Source organism: Cebus imitator, unplaced genomic scaffold (assembly GCF_001604975.1).
Source record: "Cebus imitator isolate Cc_AM_T3 unplaced genomic scaffold, Cebus_imitator-1.0 Scaffold6, whole genome shotgun sequence".
Lineage (NCBI taxonomy): Eukaryota > Metazoa > Chordata > Mammalia > Primates > Cebidae > Cebus > Cebus imitator.
The window spans coordinates 4,365,992-4,383,144 of NW_016107321.1; the positions used below are offsets into that span (position 1 = coordinate 4,365,992).

Genomic DNA, 17,153 nt, shown 5'->3' on the forward strand with positions numbered 1-17,153 from the left:
GTGAGATACACCACATTAAGAGCTTGTGCTGGAAAGGTTAATTCTTGGTAAATGATGACTATTCTCTTTTTTTTGCAATAAAATTACACAACATAAGAGTCACTATTCTGTTTTGAAGGGTACCGCTGAGTGGCATTCAGTATATTAACAATGGTGTGCAAATGTCACCATATTTCCAGAACATTTTCCTCATCCCAAAAGGAAATCTCATGATCATTAAGCAGTAGCTCCACATTAGAATATTAATTATGAAGATTGTAGCATTATTTTAAAAACTCATGATATACATTGATTAAAAAAACCAGTATATGAAACTGTCCATTATGATGTGAAATGTAAGGAAACAGTAAAAATCTGAAAAAAGGTATATAAAATGAATAGGAATTGCAATTCTCAGACTCTACATTGTGAAAGTCATTTTCATAGTTTTAAGAAAAACAAAAAGTACACAAACAACAACCAACCCCAAAGCACCATGACACAGCCCAGATTGTTAAACCCAGGTCTTGGGAACACAGAAACGTATATGATGTTGACTCTCTCCAGGGTCGGAGGGTCCCGCGGCATTGGGAGCTGCCTTGTGTTCTGCAGCTTCCTGGACAGACAGGAGGCCCAGCACCGCTGCTCTGTTCTTCGGGAATTTCCTCCTGAACATGTTTTGGGTGCAGTAACCATTTCTTTCATCTTTTTAAACACAGGTACCTTTGGGGCTGGCATTCTCAAGGAAGCCCGGCTCTCCGTGATTGAGAATAAAGTGTGCAATCGCTACGAGCTTCTGAATGGAAGAGTCAGATCCACCGAGCTCTGTGCTGGGGATCTGGCAGGAGGCACTGACAGTTGCCAGGTAAGAAAAGATCAAGAGACCAAACCTAATCTTGCGTCCTCCCGTCTCAGTCTCAGCCCCTTAGACTTCAGTCCCCACGTGGCAAATTCAAGAAGGATTTGTCAACTAAAGATCCCAGTCTAAGTGTTGCTCAGCAACTCCCTAGATCTGTGCCTGAACGCATATTCAGATCATCTAAGGGGAGGTCTTGGGGCTTGGGTTCCAGATCAGTAGCAAGGGAATTATAAGGTCTGTAACTACCTAAGGCCATTTGCCCTCCTGGGGTGTGCTAGTGGCTAGGGACTAAAGTGGTGACTTTTCCAGTAGGGAAGGAGGTAGAGGGCACAGGACAGAGACCAACTGCACACACTTTACAAGGATGCCCAGGCTAGCCCAGTCTAAAGGAAACCCCAACATAGGAAGAGATCATGCAGGATTCACAAGGGATATTTTTTCCCCAGGAAAAACTAAGTGGTGTGGTTTTGCTGAATGGACTTTGCTAAGTACTTAAGCACTGCAGATGCTTAAGGAATATGCGCACAAGTTCCTTTCTGATTTCAATTACTGGGAAAATGTACATATGGATGAGAGAAGGGTGGTTAAAAGGCTGGCAGCTTTACCCTTGCATGAATGTTTCCCTACCTCTGTATAGGGTGACAGTGGAGGGCCTCTGGTTTGCTTCAAGAAGGACAAATACATTTTACAAGGAGTCACTTCTTGGGGTCTTGGTTGTGCACGCCCCAATAAGCCTGGTGTCTATGTTCGTGTTTCAAGGTATGTTACTTGGATTGAAGGAATGATGAGAAATAATTAATTGGACGGGAGACAGAGTGAAGCATAAACTCACCTAGAGGCTGGAATGTGGGTAGGGATTCAGCATGCTGGAAATAATTGACAGTAACCAAACGAAGACACTGTCCCCAGCTACCAGCTTCGCCAGACCTCAGCATTTTTTGTGGTACCGTGTGTAAGCTTTTCCTGTCTAGCTGCTGGATTCTGTAATAAAGTGGCATAGCTCTGACATTTGTTAAAAATAAACTCTATACTTACTTTGAGTACATTTTGGTTTTGGTCTTCAACATTTTCATGTTCTTGGTTCACCCCACCAATTTTAAATGGGCAGACTGAGGGGTTTGACTGTTTTTGATAAGAAACAGCCACACAAAGGACTGAGAAGGCTACGAGGTCACAGACGGGAGAGCCGAGTATTCCTTGGAAGTCGTCCGCGCATTTGCCTCATCAGCTAACGAGGGCTTGACACACATTTTTACTGTCTTTACTCCTAACACTGAGATGAACGTTTTCAAAGCTGCAACATGTACGGGGAGCCATGAGAACCAGTTCTGTTATTGGAATGAAATCTGTTGCTGACTGTTGACTTGAGCCCAGAGGGGACCCAGAGCAGGGAGGTGTATATCAGGGAGTGAACCGGGCCATGAGCGTGTAACACAAGACCAGCTGAGAGTCTGAACATGTGAGTTCTGCGGCACATGTGAGTCTAGGACGGGTACCAGGAGCATGTAAATGATCAACAAGCAAATATTGAAGGTGGACCACTTATTTCCCATTGCTAATTGCCTGCCCAGTTTTTAAACAGTCTGCTGCACATTGTCACAGGAGAATGATCTGTGGCAGTGATACATGTTTAGACGGAAGAGAAAGGACAACTGTACGTTTTTTACAATTTAAAATTTTAATTGTTGCCAAATAAACATATCCACTCAAAATACAATTTAACAGTGCAGCAGTCATCTTACAGCAAAGAAATGCAGAGAAGAGCAAAACTGCAAGTGGCTGAATAAAGGATGAATGTAGTCTCAAATCCTCAGAGAGCCATGTTTATTTCGGTGACAAACAGATCATTTGTATTCAATTCTGATGTGCTTTCAGGGCTAAGATTCTCATTTTACAATTAGCACACATGCGTATACTGTGACCTGTTCTCCTTACGGAAATGTTCTTCCTCATGGTCAGTGTTTCCCTCTGGTACCAATTTTGCCTGTTCACGTAAAGTATTTTCTTTTTAAAACTCAGCATGAAGATTGGGTCTGAAAAGATAATGAATATACAAGACAAAGCAGAACACACAAGTTCCACATTTCAAAGCTTTGATAACAAAAAAGAAAAATCAAATCCCTTGTAAGTCTCCATAAAGTCATTTATAAAGCTTCTGCTGATCCTGTTAAGCATGGAAATAACTGACCTTTTCTTTTAAATTAAAACGTAAGCTTTTCTCCAAGACATGTCAAAGTGCCAAGACTGAATGGGAGCTGTCCGTGTTTTTCACTTCTGACCACACAGCCTCCATCGGAACTGAACCCACAAATGTAGGAAAAATATCCCTTCACTGTTAAAATCCTAAAACCCAGAAATCATAATCCATGGGATTTGTTTAGTAAAGAAGGGAATCTGTGGCTCTAGGTGTCCACTAAAGAAGGGCCAAAAATGTCCCAAATCATGTCAGAACCATAGCATTATTTTATAAATAACAGAGGCAAGTCCTCAGACTGTACAGCAGATTGGTTCTTATTGCTGGAATGGGGCCTAAACCATGCCTGGAACTCCAGATGCTACAGAGGAGGTGGACGGGAGAGACTCCTGACCTGTTCACATTGCGAAGGTGTTCGGGACCCAAGGTGAGCAGAGAACACGAATGCTCACACGCCGTGGCCCAAGTGCCTGTGATTCAGCCTCCTTAACAGGATTCTCAAATCTTCATCCTCCGTGCAGTCTTCAGAATGGTCAGTTAGGGGCTTAGTCCCTTGACTGATCAGATTTGATGAGCACATTTCTTTACAACTTTCTCAAATCCTTGGTTGGCACATCCCACATTCTTGATGGAGCTGTCATGAGAATCGGGTCGGGGGAGGGGCTTCTCCTGTCTCTCTTTAGCCTAATGGGTCAGACCACAGAGAACACAAGGAAAAAATCCAGGAAGGGCTGTGCACCTGACAGGTTCTTTGTTAAACTGGTTACATATTATGTGTTCCCAGAAAATTCAACAGCATTAAAAATTCTAATTCATCCAACTTTATATAAAAATACTCTGGATAGTTTGAAGTCTTTATACAGTATTACAACAGCGCGGCATAATGTAGCTGCAATGCACACGTGCGTCTCTGCAAGGCACAGCTTTGCAAGGAAGATCAGCTCCTGGATAGCTCCGGCCTTCCGTCTTTGGCAGGGGCCTTAAACGTGAGAGCTGGAAACTGGGATTTTCTTATTCCTGCCACTTTTGTAGGAATGTGGACTGAAAAAAAAAAAAAAGGAGAAATTCTTTATGAAAGACTATGCAACTAGTTAGAGGAGGGTCTTCTGTTACTATTTAACGGTATAGCTGGTTTTGATCAAAGACGCTCATGCATAACTTGTCATGAAAACCCAACTCCAAGGTAACAACACAGTCTGTCTTCAGCCTCATTTTTTATCTGCATTCAGACCCTAGACAGGGGTTAGTTAACATTATAGCATTTAAGTTCTTTATGAATTGCTACTGAATTAACATATGTTTGGAAATGAGCTGTTAACATGAACAAAACCCAGCAGAAATGGTAAAATAATCCAGTGTGATTTTAGAAGAGAAATGCTAACAGGTTTTGGTACTTTAGCACTAAGTGATTTTTGTAGAGTAAATAATCATGGATCACAATTAATGTGCTTAATTTGTAACACTGTAAACCATACTTCTACTAGTTTTTTTTCACGTGTAGAGACTAGGTATAATTAATTAATTTAGCACACTTTGCATTATGAAAAATTATAAACAGAAAAAATTAGGAAGAATCTGTGTAACTTAAATTTTTGCTGGTATAATTCTTCATGCTTATATGTTAGTTGGGTATTGATTTTCCTTACACACCATTTAGACAACACCCCCTCCACCCACACTCCCCAAGCCAAAAAAAAAAAAAAAAAGAAAAATCTCTTCCAGGTGTCTATTTTTAATGTGACTGAAGTGGTAGAAGAGTCTTGGCTTCAAAGGGTTTCCTTTTCTCCCATTATTTCCTGATGAGTTTGCAAAACTGACCCCTGATTGGTTTGGGGATCAAGAATGAATGCATCACTCTCACTGTGTAAACAGACAGCATGTTATAGTATTTATACTATAACATGTATAGTGTTATACAGTCAATGGAATAGAATCAAAGGGAAGAAAGCTCTTCCCCAGTATTTTTGATATATCAAAAATATTTAGAGCTCCATATCCTTAATTCCTAGGTCATTATTAAGTTTGCTTTTTTAGTTTTTAAATTAGCTTCTAAATCATTTTTTAAAACTACACAAACAACGCAAGACTATGTGTTCTAATTTTTCTAAAAAATCAAACAGTACAGAAGTCTTTGGCAAGAAAGTGATGGCCCTCCCTTCCCTGCCTCTCTTACAAGCCCATTTGTGTTCACAGACAACTTATATTATTATTTCACATCTTTTACTATACATTCTCATATTCATAGTCTCTATATTTTTAATTAAAAAATTTCAAACAAAATTAGAAAGAATACGTGTAATGTGAATTTTTTGTGATATAACGCCTCGTGTTAATATATTGGCTAGATATTAGCTTTCCCTATACACTATTTAGATACCACCCCCTTCTAAAACTCAATCTCTTTCTCTTTTCTCTATCTTCCTGCTAATGTGTATTATTTATCTATAATCTATTATCTATCCACCTATCTATGCAGACATTATCTATCATCTATTATTTATCATCTATCTATGATTATCAACTAGTATATCTATCTACTATCATCCATCTACCTATTATCTATCATCTGTGTACCACCTGTCTTCCCATCCAGCTACAGGGAGACATTGCCTTTGGTTTCATTTTTTTATAAATACTATAACATGTTGTTCAGTGAATTTTCACTTTGTAATCAATCTTGAGAAGCTGCTTATGCCATTCCATCTAGTCAGACCTGACTCCTCCTCACTCTGTAGAGTAAGCCACACTGCTAATCCCCTGCTACTGCATGTCCCAGTGATTTCCACTTTTCCACTTCATCAGTTCCTTCTTTTAGATCACTTCTGACTCTTACGACCCTACATGGAAGTGCTTCTCTCTTCACAAGCACGTTTAAAAAATAATGCCTATTCTTACATAGCTTTGGAGTTTTTTTTTTTTTTTTACATTAACCTTTTTTTTTTTTTTTGAATTTTTTTGCTTATGAGATGAGGATTTATTCTTATTTTTTCCCTATGGATATTCAATTTTCTCTACATCATTTGTTCACCAGTGGTTTGAAATGTTGCTTTAATTTAGGGAGCATGAATTTTGGACAGTACCTGCCAAGTTTTTCCACATCATCCACTGTCTCTGGCAGGGCAATACCCTTGGTTTCAGGCAAAAGCATCACAAGGCCACCACAGATGGATGCCAGGATACCTATGGAATAGGGGAAACATGTTACCACCCCAGGAAGACACAGCTGGGCCCTCTCCCATGGGCCTACTCACTCTAAAGCTGCCATGTTGCTCACTGGAGTAGCTCTCAGCCACAGCAACCTCTGCATCCCAGGTGCCCCGACTTTACCACAATTTGAAATATCCTCACCCTTCCTCAAACTCTGAGCAGCACCAAGGCCCCTGTACACCTGGCAGCCATGAGTTTACTCTCACATCTCACAGTGATTGAATGCCTTCTCAGGGTCCAACACCCAAGGCCTCCCCTCCTGCATCGCAGGGAAACAGAGGTGCTGGAGGGAAGGCCCCTCCGCGCCTGCTCACTGACACTATCACTTACCTGCTCCTCTCCCTCCCACTCCTCCTGTCACCTTACAGTGAAGACTTGTCCTGGTGTCTGCCCCAGGACCAGCCTTCACCTAGGCCCGTCTCTTTGGGCTCCTCACTGTAGGTATCAACCCTTTCTCCAGTATCTTCAACCTATTGGGAGAAGCTTTCAGATACATTCAGATCTTTTCTTTTTTTTTTTTTTTTTGGGACGGAGTTTCGCTCTTGTTACCCAGGCTGGAGTGCAATGGCGCGATCTCGGCTCACCACAACCTCCGCCTCCTGGGTTCAGGCAATTCTCCTGCCTCAGCCTCCTGAGTAGCTGGGATTACAGGCACGTGCCACCATGCCCAGCTAATGTTTTGTATTTTTTTTAGTAGAGATGGGGTTTCACCATGTTGACTAGGATGGTCTCGATCTCTTGACCTTGTGATTCACCCGCCTCGGCCTCCCAAAGTGCTGGGATTACACAGATCTTTTCTGTTTGACTTCTCTCAATCTCACCTCATACTTCCATTACCATCCTTTCTTTGTCTGCTCTCTAGAGCCAAAGTGCTTGAAAAGCCACCCTCTCCTATTTTCTCTACTTCTTTGTATCCTAGTGGTGTGCTGGTAAATGCCTAACAACCTGCTTTGGGCAACCAAACCCTGATTGGCAACATCTGCCAATGCGCACAGTGTAAATGCTCCCACTGTGGGCCCTTGGGGCTACTGACACAACATCCCTGACTGAGCCACTAGGAAGAGATGCAGGAGCCCCATCAGTGGTGCTTCCACCATAAAGATGCAGCAGACACAACCTCGGAGCACAAGTAATACTGAAGATGTAGTAGATGAATTAGGAGTCGACGAGTGTTCCTCATAAATACTCAATTTATTTATTACCTCTGTTTCTCATATATTTAATATTATTTGCTTTTTAATGATATCTGTGCTTGACAACTGGCTTTAAAAATTCTGGAAAGTGTAGCTGATTTGCTTGTGTCTCCACCCAAATCTCATCTTGAATTGTAATTCTCATGTGTTGAGGGCGGGACCTGGTGGGTGGTGATCGGATCATGGGGGAGGTTACCCCATGCTGTTCTCATGATGCTGAGTGAGTTCTCATGAGATCTGATGGTTTTGTAAGCGCCATGTCGGATGTTCCTTCTTCTCATTCTGCCATGATTTCAAGTTTCCTGAGGCCGCCCCAGCCATGTGGAAGGAACTGTGAGTCAATTAAACCTCTTTGCTTTACAAATTACCCAGTCTCAGGCAGTTATTTATAGCAGTGGCAAACAGACTAATAACGGTAGCAGTCAGCCTTGGCGAGTGGGAAGTGCTAGCCCCAGCCCAGCACCATGCTCCAGGCCCTGCCTCTGCCTGCCGTCCCCTGGACTCAGCCTGGCTCTGCCCCAGCCAGGTTCCTTCTGCCTCTCGCTGGCCACCAGATCCACGTGTGCTACTCTCAGTCCTTAGGGTGGACCTGGTCTCATGCCCTGCTGTCTTGGACTTCTCACCTGGTTTCCACTTCCTTGGTCACCTCCTCTCCTTCTGCTTAGGTCTGTCCCTTTTGCCACCCCTCAGGTCTCTGTCCTAGGCCTCTGTTTCTCTCTTGCTCTGCCCTGATTTTCTGGGGGACTTGGGCCATTCCCTCAGTTTCAACCATTCTCTACTGCCAGGTGGCTTCCAGCTCTTCATCCCGATGCCACACTTACCTCCTGAGTTCAACAGTGTTGAGCCTCCTGGTTTCTATTTCCACTTGAGCTCTTCCAGGTGCCTCAAAGTGTGCACAGCCAACACAGAGTCCCATCACCCTGCAGACCCCCAGCCTTGCTGCCCCACTTCCTGTGCCACCAACATCTCCCCAGGTGCCTGGGCTTTCCAGCTCACCATGCCCTCTCCCTGTGCTCATCAGTGGCCCCATCTTGCCCAGCTGGCTTCTAAGATGTTTATTCAATGTGTCCACCCTCTCCATTCCCATTTCCACTCCCTTATTAGAAGAAGCCACTGTGATCGCCTCTAGATGACATTCATGAATTATCACCGCCAGTGACAAAATATCTGCCATCAGAGGGACGATGCTGGGGTCCTTCCAACCCACTTGCATATCTGTGTTTCTACCATGCGAGGCCAGCTGTGTTCACCCCAGGGTGAAACTGTCCGGTTGCTTTCCACTGCTATGTGGATAAAGAACAAAGCCTTGGGCATGTGTGTGAGGCCCTTCCAGATCTGGCCCCTACCCTGTCCTGGCGCCGCCTCCTTTCTGGCTCAGCTCACACCTGCACTCCATCCTCTAGCGCTGGGTGCTTAAGATGTGACATCTTCTTACTTTGAACTTTCCACTGCCTGGAGCACAGCCGGCCCCTCTCAGCCTAGACATTGCATCCTTCCTCCCTGGCCTGCTCCCCTCTACTCAGGGGTCAAGGGTCCCTGTGATCTATTCCTCTGTTTTCAGGGTCTCAGCAGTTGTCACTGAGTTTTTAGAAATTCAGCTGTCTCCCCTTGCAGTCTCAGCCCTGCCTGCCTGCCACTGGGCCGTGGGCTACAGTCCCGAAGGTCATGTGCTGTGTCTCCGGATTACTCTGTCTGCTGGAAAGTGGCACTTTCTGCTTTTTCATGCTGACCACAGAATTAATGCTCAGCTTGATGACCAAATCCCATACAGCAATTTGAGGTGATCCTCTATTGAGGCCATGGTGTCAAGTGGTAGAAACTGACTCTCTGTCCCTCACACTCTCAAAGGACTTTTGCATGAATCAGAAGGTCAGTCCTCATGGGCTCAGTATTTTTCTTCAAATTTCAACTGCTGAACAATAAATGAAAAACATTCTCTACCAGGAATAAGGAAGGAGAGGTGGAGAAAGGTTTGGGGGAGAAAGGGGCCAACCCGTATCCTTTACTGCTGAGGAGGGGATAGTGAGTGTGTGAAACCCAGGCAGGACAGTTGGAGCAGCCCTGAAAAAGTGGCCACTGAATTCCCCAAGGTCCTTCCTAGACTGTGAGTCTGTCCCTTCGCAAGTCCTAGGGAAGCTGGAGGTGGGGGGAGGGGTGCCCTCGAGGGACCTGGAAGAAGTGATGGAATGTGTGCCACGGATCCTGCGTCCCCTGCTCCCTCAGCATGGTATTTTTAGCATCAAAGCAAATGAAGATATGATTCTCTCTCAATAGACAGAGAACACCAGAAATACAATTAGTCATTAGGCTTATTTTTGTTATTTTCATTATTTATTTATTTTAGAGATAGGGTCTCACTCTGTTGCCCAGACTGGAGTGCAATGGTGCAGTCAGCTGACTGCAGCCCTGATCCTGCTGCCTCAGCATCCCGAGTAGCTGGGACTACAGGCACCCGTGGATCACCATGCCTAGCTAAGTTTTTAATTTTTGTCGAGACAGAGTCTTGCTATGTTGCCCAAGCTGGTCTTGAGCTCCTGGGCCTGTTCAATCCTCCCACCTTGGTCTTACAGGCATGAACCACTGCACCTGGCCCTCATTTTAAAATATGTTGAAGATTTAGTTTAGTCCCTTGAAAATTATTGGTTCTCTTCTCTAACACCATCAGAGTTTCATAGCATTGAACTCAGAACCCAAAGAAAGAATGCTAATTGAACATTATTTATCACCACCATTTAATATAAAGTATATTAAAACCATTCATTGGAATTGAATCGACTCCTCAAAATTGAAATAGTTGTTCTAATAAGATGAAATGAACATCATAACTATCAGTGGAATAGTTATTATAATAAAATGAAATGAATATCATCATTATCAAAACTAATAATTATTATAGGTTTCTATTAATACAAAGAACGTAGATGAAAGCTCTTAAGAATAGCAAATGAGTTCTTACCAAAGATGATCAGAGGTAGTTCTAGCCACACAGCTGCCAGCCGAAAGAGCAGAAACGGGGCTATGATTCCCCCAAAATCACACAGACCTGAACAAAGCGAAACTCCAAAATTTCTGTTGAATGAAAAGTCATTTTAAATAAAAACGATTTCAATAAATGACTTCAAGATAATCAACATATTCAGACATACTAAATGACAAAGAAAGTGTGATATTTTCATTTTCTTTGAAAACGACTACTCTCGTGAACGCTAAGCAAAACATTTCCATTCTATTCTGCACGTTTCACAGTGAGGCTAGTGAAGAAGTCTCCAGCGTGGGTGGAGATTGTTATCCATCAGCAACCCACTGCCCTGCCGGCTGTGGGTCACTTTGTGCCACTTTTGTTTCCTCGAATGGGGGCGAAGTGTGCCCAGGGAATACTTCCCCAGCAGAGGAGGTTGATTCGCACTAGTCCGTGCACACTATTTTATTTCATCTTTCATAAACAGCTGCTCACCACTGCAATGCACATAATGCAGTCAAAAGAGAGGCTATAGCCGTGTGGCAGGTGGCGCTGATGGATGCAGATTTAATCCACAGTCTAAGCAAAGGCACCTAGAAGTCTTCTGATTCCACGTCCAATGCCTTTCCAAAAACCGTTACAATGTGTGAAGATACTCATATGAGAAATACTTCTATCACAAAATGCAGCAGACAGTAATGCAGAAAGCGGTGATAACTCAAAGCATATCTTCTTTACTGGCTGGATTCAGTGCAGACTAATAGATCACCGAGCTAAGGAAGCGATTTCACAGTTTTCAACGAAATCAACTTAAAACAGTGGTTTACAGAGTTACGTAGGAGAAACTATAACATGTTTGTTAGAATTACCGTAATGTTGTTGGGTACAATTCTGAATTTACCAAATAAACAATTTCAAAGGCCATGGTTATCCCTAGTCTTCCCAGGGTAGCCACTGTGGTCCTCAACCATGGTATTCCTGCAAACACAGAAAGTTTGGAAGGGAGGAGTTAAGGGTCTGAGTTCATTAACATTTTACAGAACAACAAAAGGTACTTGCTTAGTGACTTCCAGCCTGAAGTCTTTGCCAATTTTAAGCACAAATGAGAGAAACTTCTAATAGTGGAGCCAAACTTCAGCAACAATGAAACTAGATGGTGCTAGATGTCTTTCTAAGGAGGTTGGATTATAGGACGTACACTTCAAGAATGGTGTGTTGAGCATTGGAGCACTACATTGGAACATTGTCTCGGGAAATGCCCTCCTAGAGAGTTGGAGCACACTGGCATTGGTCTAGGAGGTAGTTTCCAGTCGTGCCTTTGAGTCCCCATGTTCCCATAGCTGGTGCCCAGCTGTCCTCTCTGTGCATACCTTGCAGTGATGACACACGGAATAGCCATTCCCAGCACACCAGGATAGCTCCTCATGAGCTGATCTTGGTTTCTAGAGTGGAGCAGGCTTTGAGGACTGGGATCTTTGGAAGGGGACATCCGTTCTGTGCGTTACCACGAAGGCAAATGTCACTCATTGTCTTCCTCATCCTCCATTGTACTACTTCTCTCAAGAAAGCATCCACAAGGAGCCACATTCGTCAATGCTAATTGGTTCATCCATTTTAAAATGAACTGTTTTAGGACTGCTCTGGTTGTAGGAAGGTAGTTTCCTTTCCTCCCTAGTAACTAGTGGGAAATGCCAAACATTCACTATCAAACATTTTCTTTCTTTTGTGTTTTAAGGGCAGAGGAGTTCACCATTTTTACTCTAAAAAGTCACTGCTCTAGCTTTCCTAGGAGTTGTGCAATTGATGTCATCCTTTCCTAGAGGATTTGGTATTGAGGACATATGCCTGCATGAACATGATCGTATCTGCTCTCCAAGCAAAACGAAGCATGTCTAGTGTTTGTGTGCCTTTCCTTTTGCCTTTGTACCCACACGTATGCTCATTTAACACTAAATCATCCTCCCATGTTTTATGAGAATTATTGAAGCTTCCTGAATATATGATTTTTTAGTAGAAAGATAGTCATGAATGAAGAGGATGAAAGAAGAGAATCAAGCTCAGTAGACTTTTTTCTGTGTGTTCTCTCTAGGGAATAGCCATGTTTAAAAAAAAAAAAAAAAGCTAAAACTCATTAAATAAAACAATTGCCCAGGAGGGCAAGTGGAAGGAAAAGATGGTTCAAGAATCCAAACCATTTCTGAGAGTCTAGAGTTTACTCATTTTGACTGCAAACTGGCTGAGGACATCCTGGTGCACTTGATGTTTTTCCCAGATGACCTGTAGCTGTCACGCTAATGGTTACATCAGGCAGTGGGGAAGGCAGAGCTGTGCTGATGTGCTGGACCCCTGTCTGCTCTGGCACAGAAGGGTTGTCAGCATGTGTAATCTAGGGTATGCTTCTTTAAGAAGGCCAAGAAAAGGTGTGTGAGGGGGGACTAGGAAATGCATTCCACCCCATCTTTCAATCAGCATCTTTCAATGAGTACTGGGAGTGGAAAGTGGGAGCAGAGGCTCAGATTCCCTGGGTCCCAGCCTGATGAAACCATCTCCTGCTGCTTCTCGGCTGCAGTGAAGGCCACCTGCTACCCGGGAAACAGCTTCACTATCCAGGTTGGGTTCTTCCACTGTAGGTTTCTTTTCACTAAATCAGGATTGCTCTAAAATTGAGTCCCACTGACAAATTCAAGGGCAATTTGGGTTTATAACTGAGGCGAGGTCTGTTTGATGGAATAATCCAAACAAAAACCCAGAGATCAAATTAAAACACACACTACCATCATAAACATATGTGGCTAACTTGGAAAAATCACCAGTCAATTCAGTAAAACAGTCAGAAAACGCCAAGTTGCCCCACTTGTGGAGACGTGGACTGTCCTGCATGTTGACCTTAATCTGAAAGACTCTCAGCTCTTTTCCAAGCTGTAGAGTCCAGTATCAAACTATACTGGGACAGAGTTTGTCAAAATGTGTAGCCAAAGGGAAGTTTCTAAGGCATTGCATGGTTCATTAACTAAAGATTGAAAACTATTGGGAAGTATGAATAATTATAGATGCACACAAATATTCTTGATTCCAGTAACCAGCTAAATTCATTTTTAGGTGGCCATAGATGTCTCTTGGTAACAATGAAAAAAACCACAAGGCAATTTAAAAATGAGTACTGAAACTAAAATTGTCATCCACAGAGTTATATGAGAACAAAGAAAATGTTTTCTTCTGAATGTGGATTTGGTCAAGGTACTAGAGATTATTGAGAATAATACCTCAATTACCGAAGAAAAGATGAAGACATATCTCCTCTGAATGGACCATCTACTCTCAATTCTGAAATAAAGTTTAGTGAGAAATCCTAGTAGAAATGTCTAAATTAAGATATGTAAACTTACTTTGCACTTAAGAAAAATAAAAGTAGAAGACAAGTTTTCCAGTTCAAGAAGATGACTTATCCAAACTGCCAGGTTTGTGGCCATCCTAAATAAACCCAAATTAAAGATGGCAGATGGGTATGGATAAAGAAAAGTCTTTATTTTCCAGACAATAATAAGCATTCAGAAATTTGGTCTAGAAGCAGTGAGTCCGAGATGAGGATACAGCCAGAAATATTATTTCTTTTTCCGGAATTTCATTCTTTAGACCATGAAAAGTTGGGTCGAGTGGAAGGAAAGCTGATTAGTATTTGCTGTGGGACAATTTTAAAGCTGGTTTCTCCAAAAGCTCATCTGTATTCTCCCCAGGGGCTGGCAACCTACCGCTGTTGTCAGGAATGGCTGAACAGAAAAGCCTTTCTCATCCTAATTAACCAGTTCCTGGAATTGAGTCCAATGGGTCTTTAAATTGGAAGGACTCAAGGGAGGATCCTCTGTTAACATTTGGAACTCAGTTTAGGGATTTGAAATTTATTCCTGCAAGTCAGTCATGATTGACATATGACTATAAAAACGGCCAAGTCTGCAGAAGTTAAAAATAAAATGTCTAGAATAAGAGCAATTAGCTTTCAGTCTTGCTGAGAACAATTCTAAAGCTTCAATCAGGAAATTATAAAATAAAACTGGTTAGACAAAGGAGAAAAGTCTATTTTTGGTGTTACATTTTCCAACATATGAAAGTATTCTCTACAAAATAGTTTTATGACTATCCGCCTAGTTACTTCAATCTTGATTTGGACACACAGTCTTGAATGCTTTCTGGGGTCATTCCAAATGCAACAGACATTAAAGTCATCCCAATCAGTCTAGGACCAGAGAAAATCTTCTAGAGTGAAGTGTACATACTTCATGAAATGGGGGATCACACTTAATTCAAGCATCTTTCTCTCTGCATTTCTAATTTCACATGCAATGAATGTTTCATTCCCAGTCCACATAGGATGAGAACAGAAGACCTCGTCTTAGGGAGCTAGAGTTTTATGTTATATCCAAAGTACCAAAGTGAAATAGAACAGTAACATCTCCAATGCTTGAAACTTTTCACTCTTCTTAAATTATACAATTCTGAGGGCAGGAATTATGTCTATCTTGTTCAGCTCTCCATCCCCCTCCTAGTTCAGTGGCTGGCAACTAATTGATACTGAATAGACATGTATTAAAAGATAGCTATTGTACAGATTCTCCAACTCTTAGAATATGTTAACTTCATGTAGTGGGTTGAACAGTGTCTCCCAAAATTTATGTCTACCTGGAACCTCCAGGCTACCACATTTGGAAATAAGTTCTTAGCAGATGTGATTAGTTAAGGTGACACAGGTGGAGAAGAGAATGCCCTATGAATATGGAGACAGAGATTGGAGTGACCCCAAAAAGCTGCAAGGATTACCAGAGAGAGGCATGAACAGACCCTCTCCCAGGACCCCTGGACGGAAGCACCCCTGGATGCCTTGATTCCAGACTCCCAGCCTCCACACCCATGAGAGCATAAATGTCTGTTGTTTCAAGCCTCAGAGTTTGCGGTAGTTATTACAGCAGCCCTGGGAAGCGAATGCACTTAAGGAAAACAAGAGAGCAGTTGCTATTTATCAGCAAACATTCCAACATGTCAGGGGACTTGTACATTGTGTGTGTGTGTGTGTGTGTGTGCGTGTGTGTGTGTATGTGTGTTCCGAATACTGGTATTCCTGTAATTTTATTCAAATAGGGTCTACCTGCGGTTTTAAGAATTCATAAACCTTCATTTAATTAATAAGCTCATCTGTAAATGTCTGACTGTTTTGACTTGCACTATGTTATTTGTTTCTTGGCTAGTCCTCAGAGGATTCTCAAAGAAAGACAGCCTTTCTTGTGCAGACACAAAGGACGCCCAGAGCATCCAGTTTTCTCTGTACTACCCACTTCACCCCTCCTTGGACAGGAAAATGATGAACCTGCTCTACTTCACACATTTCCCCGTGATGTGAAGCCCTCCTCTTCCTAGCCCCTGGTGTGCTCTAGGGTGGGATCTCCTGGGTGCTGCTCACCACACACTGGGAGTCACTGCACCCTCTGCTTCCTTCTGGCCTGCACCCCATCCACCAGGTATGGAGCTCTGAAAAATTTAACTCTGCAACATCTCTGAAATGAAATCACCCTTCTCATGTAGGTCTGACTGCCCCGATTGTAACTCCTGCTCTCAGCATCTCCCCCTGCCCATAGCCATCTCTAAACTGCTACAGTTATGCTGAGCTCACTCCTCCTCCGGAAGCTCACAGGAAGACCTGCAGGGCTAGTCATGCTGGTGACAGCCCATCTCTCAGGCTCCTTGCCTGGATTCCAGTCACAGCAACGACCCCTCAGTTCCTGAATGCACAAAGGTGTTTCATACTTCTGGAAGCTGTTCTCTAGTTTGGAAATATCTGTCCTCTCCCTCCCCAGTATCTGGCATATTTGATTCTTCAGTCATGCTAAGTTCCCACTGCTGGGAAGCTTTTCTTGAATCCCTTTGTGGATTCATCACTTCTCCCCAACCTATTTTTTTATATTTCTAAATCTTGTAAATAATTCATGACAATGAGAATCGTGACAGTCTTAAAGTATATGTATCCCTTAATAGATTGTGAACCACTCGAAGTTAAGAACTGTGGTTTTTGTCTATGTGTAACCTCAGCATTTAGCATGGTGCCAGCAGCATGGCACAGGTTCAGGAAATAAGTTAAACAACATCAGAGACATTACAAAAGTAAGTCACATAAAAGGTGATTAATAGAAACTGCATCGCTATCAGCTAGATTGGGCACAATGTCTATTTCATTCATAAATCATCTTAATTGAGAAAAGAGAATCATCTACAGAACTCATCTCTTATCTTCAAAGATTTTACACTGATTAAGCAGAAAATGGAGTGACATCATGAAAGCTTGCCTGGTACCAAGACTGTGATTCGATTGCACATTTCCTGAAAACATGTGGCTCCCTATACTTGATTGTGGATTTAACGTGTTTTCAAGTTCATTGACTGCCAAACAGATGTGGGGTAAGTTACCTTCTGGTAAGAACGCAGTGACAAGGCATGCCACCCCTGCCACTATATTGCTTGCCGCGAAGGGGAGGCGTCGTCCAAGGCGCTCAATGGTTAGTAAAATCAAGAGAGCTCCTGGCAGTTCCACCACTCCCGATATGAAAAAGTCTATATAGAGGTTGCCTCCTATAATTCCCAGGCGCATTACAAGTCCTTGATACACCACTGCACTTGTGAACCTGTAGCAACATTGAAAGACACCAGAGAACAAGTAAGAGGTAACTTCAAGCTGATTTGAAGGAAGGGATGTGTTGTAAATTTAACACAAGTTTTGAA

The 17,153-nt window shown here is 42.7% G+C and overlaps 2 protein-coding genes across 2 annotated transcripts in view; one reads left to right on the plus strand and one right to left on the minus strand.

Annotated features, from left to right (window-relative positions):
* The first annotated feature begins 475 nt into the window (after positions 1-475).
* On the plus strand, positions 476-1,780 carry LOC108310853 (plasminogen-like). The gene is made up of 2 exons (XM_017538043.2): positions 476-844; positions 1,476-1,780. The coding sequence occupies exons 1-2, from the start codon at positions 476-478 to the stop codon at positions 1,635-1,637; spliced, it is 531 nt and encodes a 176-aa protein (XP_017393532.1). The 3' UTR covers positions 1,638-1,780.
* Positions 1,781-2,493: 713 nt separating this feature from the next.
* The window catches only part of SLC22A3 (solute carrier family 22 member 3), a 104,781-nt gene continuing 90,121 nt past the window's right edge, over positions 2,494-17,153 (minus strand). Inside the window, exons 7-11 of the mRNA XM_017538035.2 lie at positions 16,842-17,056; positions 11,261-11,369; positions 10,389-10,501; positions 6,113-6,212; positions 2,494-4,073 (exon numbers count right to left, since the gene is read on the minus strand). Of these exons, the coding sequence (XP_017393524.1) occupies positions 4,013-4,073; positions 6,113-6,212; positions 10,389-10,501; positions 11,261-11,369; positions 16,842-17,056 (598 nt within the window). The 3' untranslated portion in view covers positions 2,494-4,012. The remainder of the gene's footprint in view (positions 4,074-6,112; positions 6,213-10,388; positions 10,502-11,260; positions 11,370-16,841; positions 17,057-17,153) is intronic.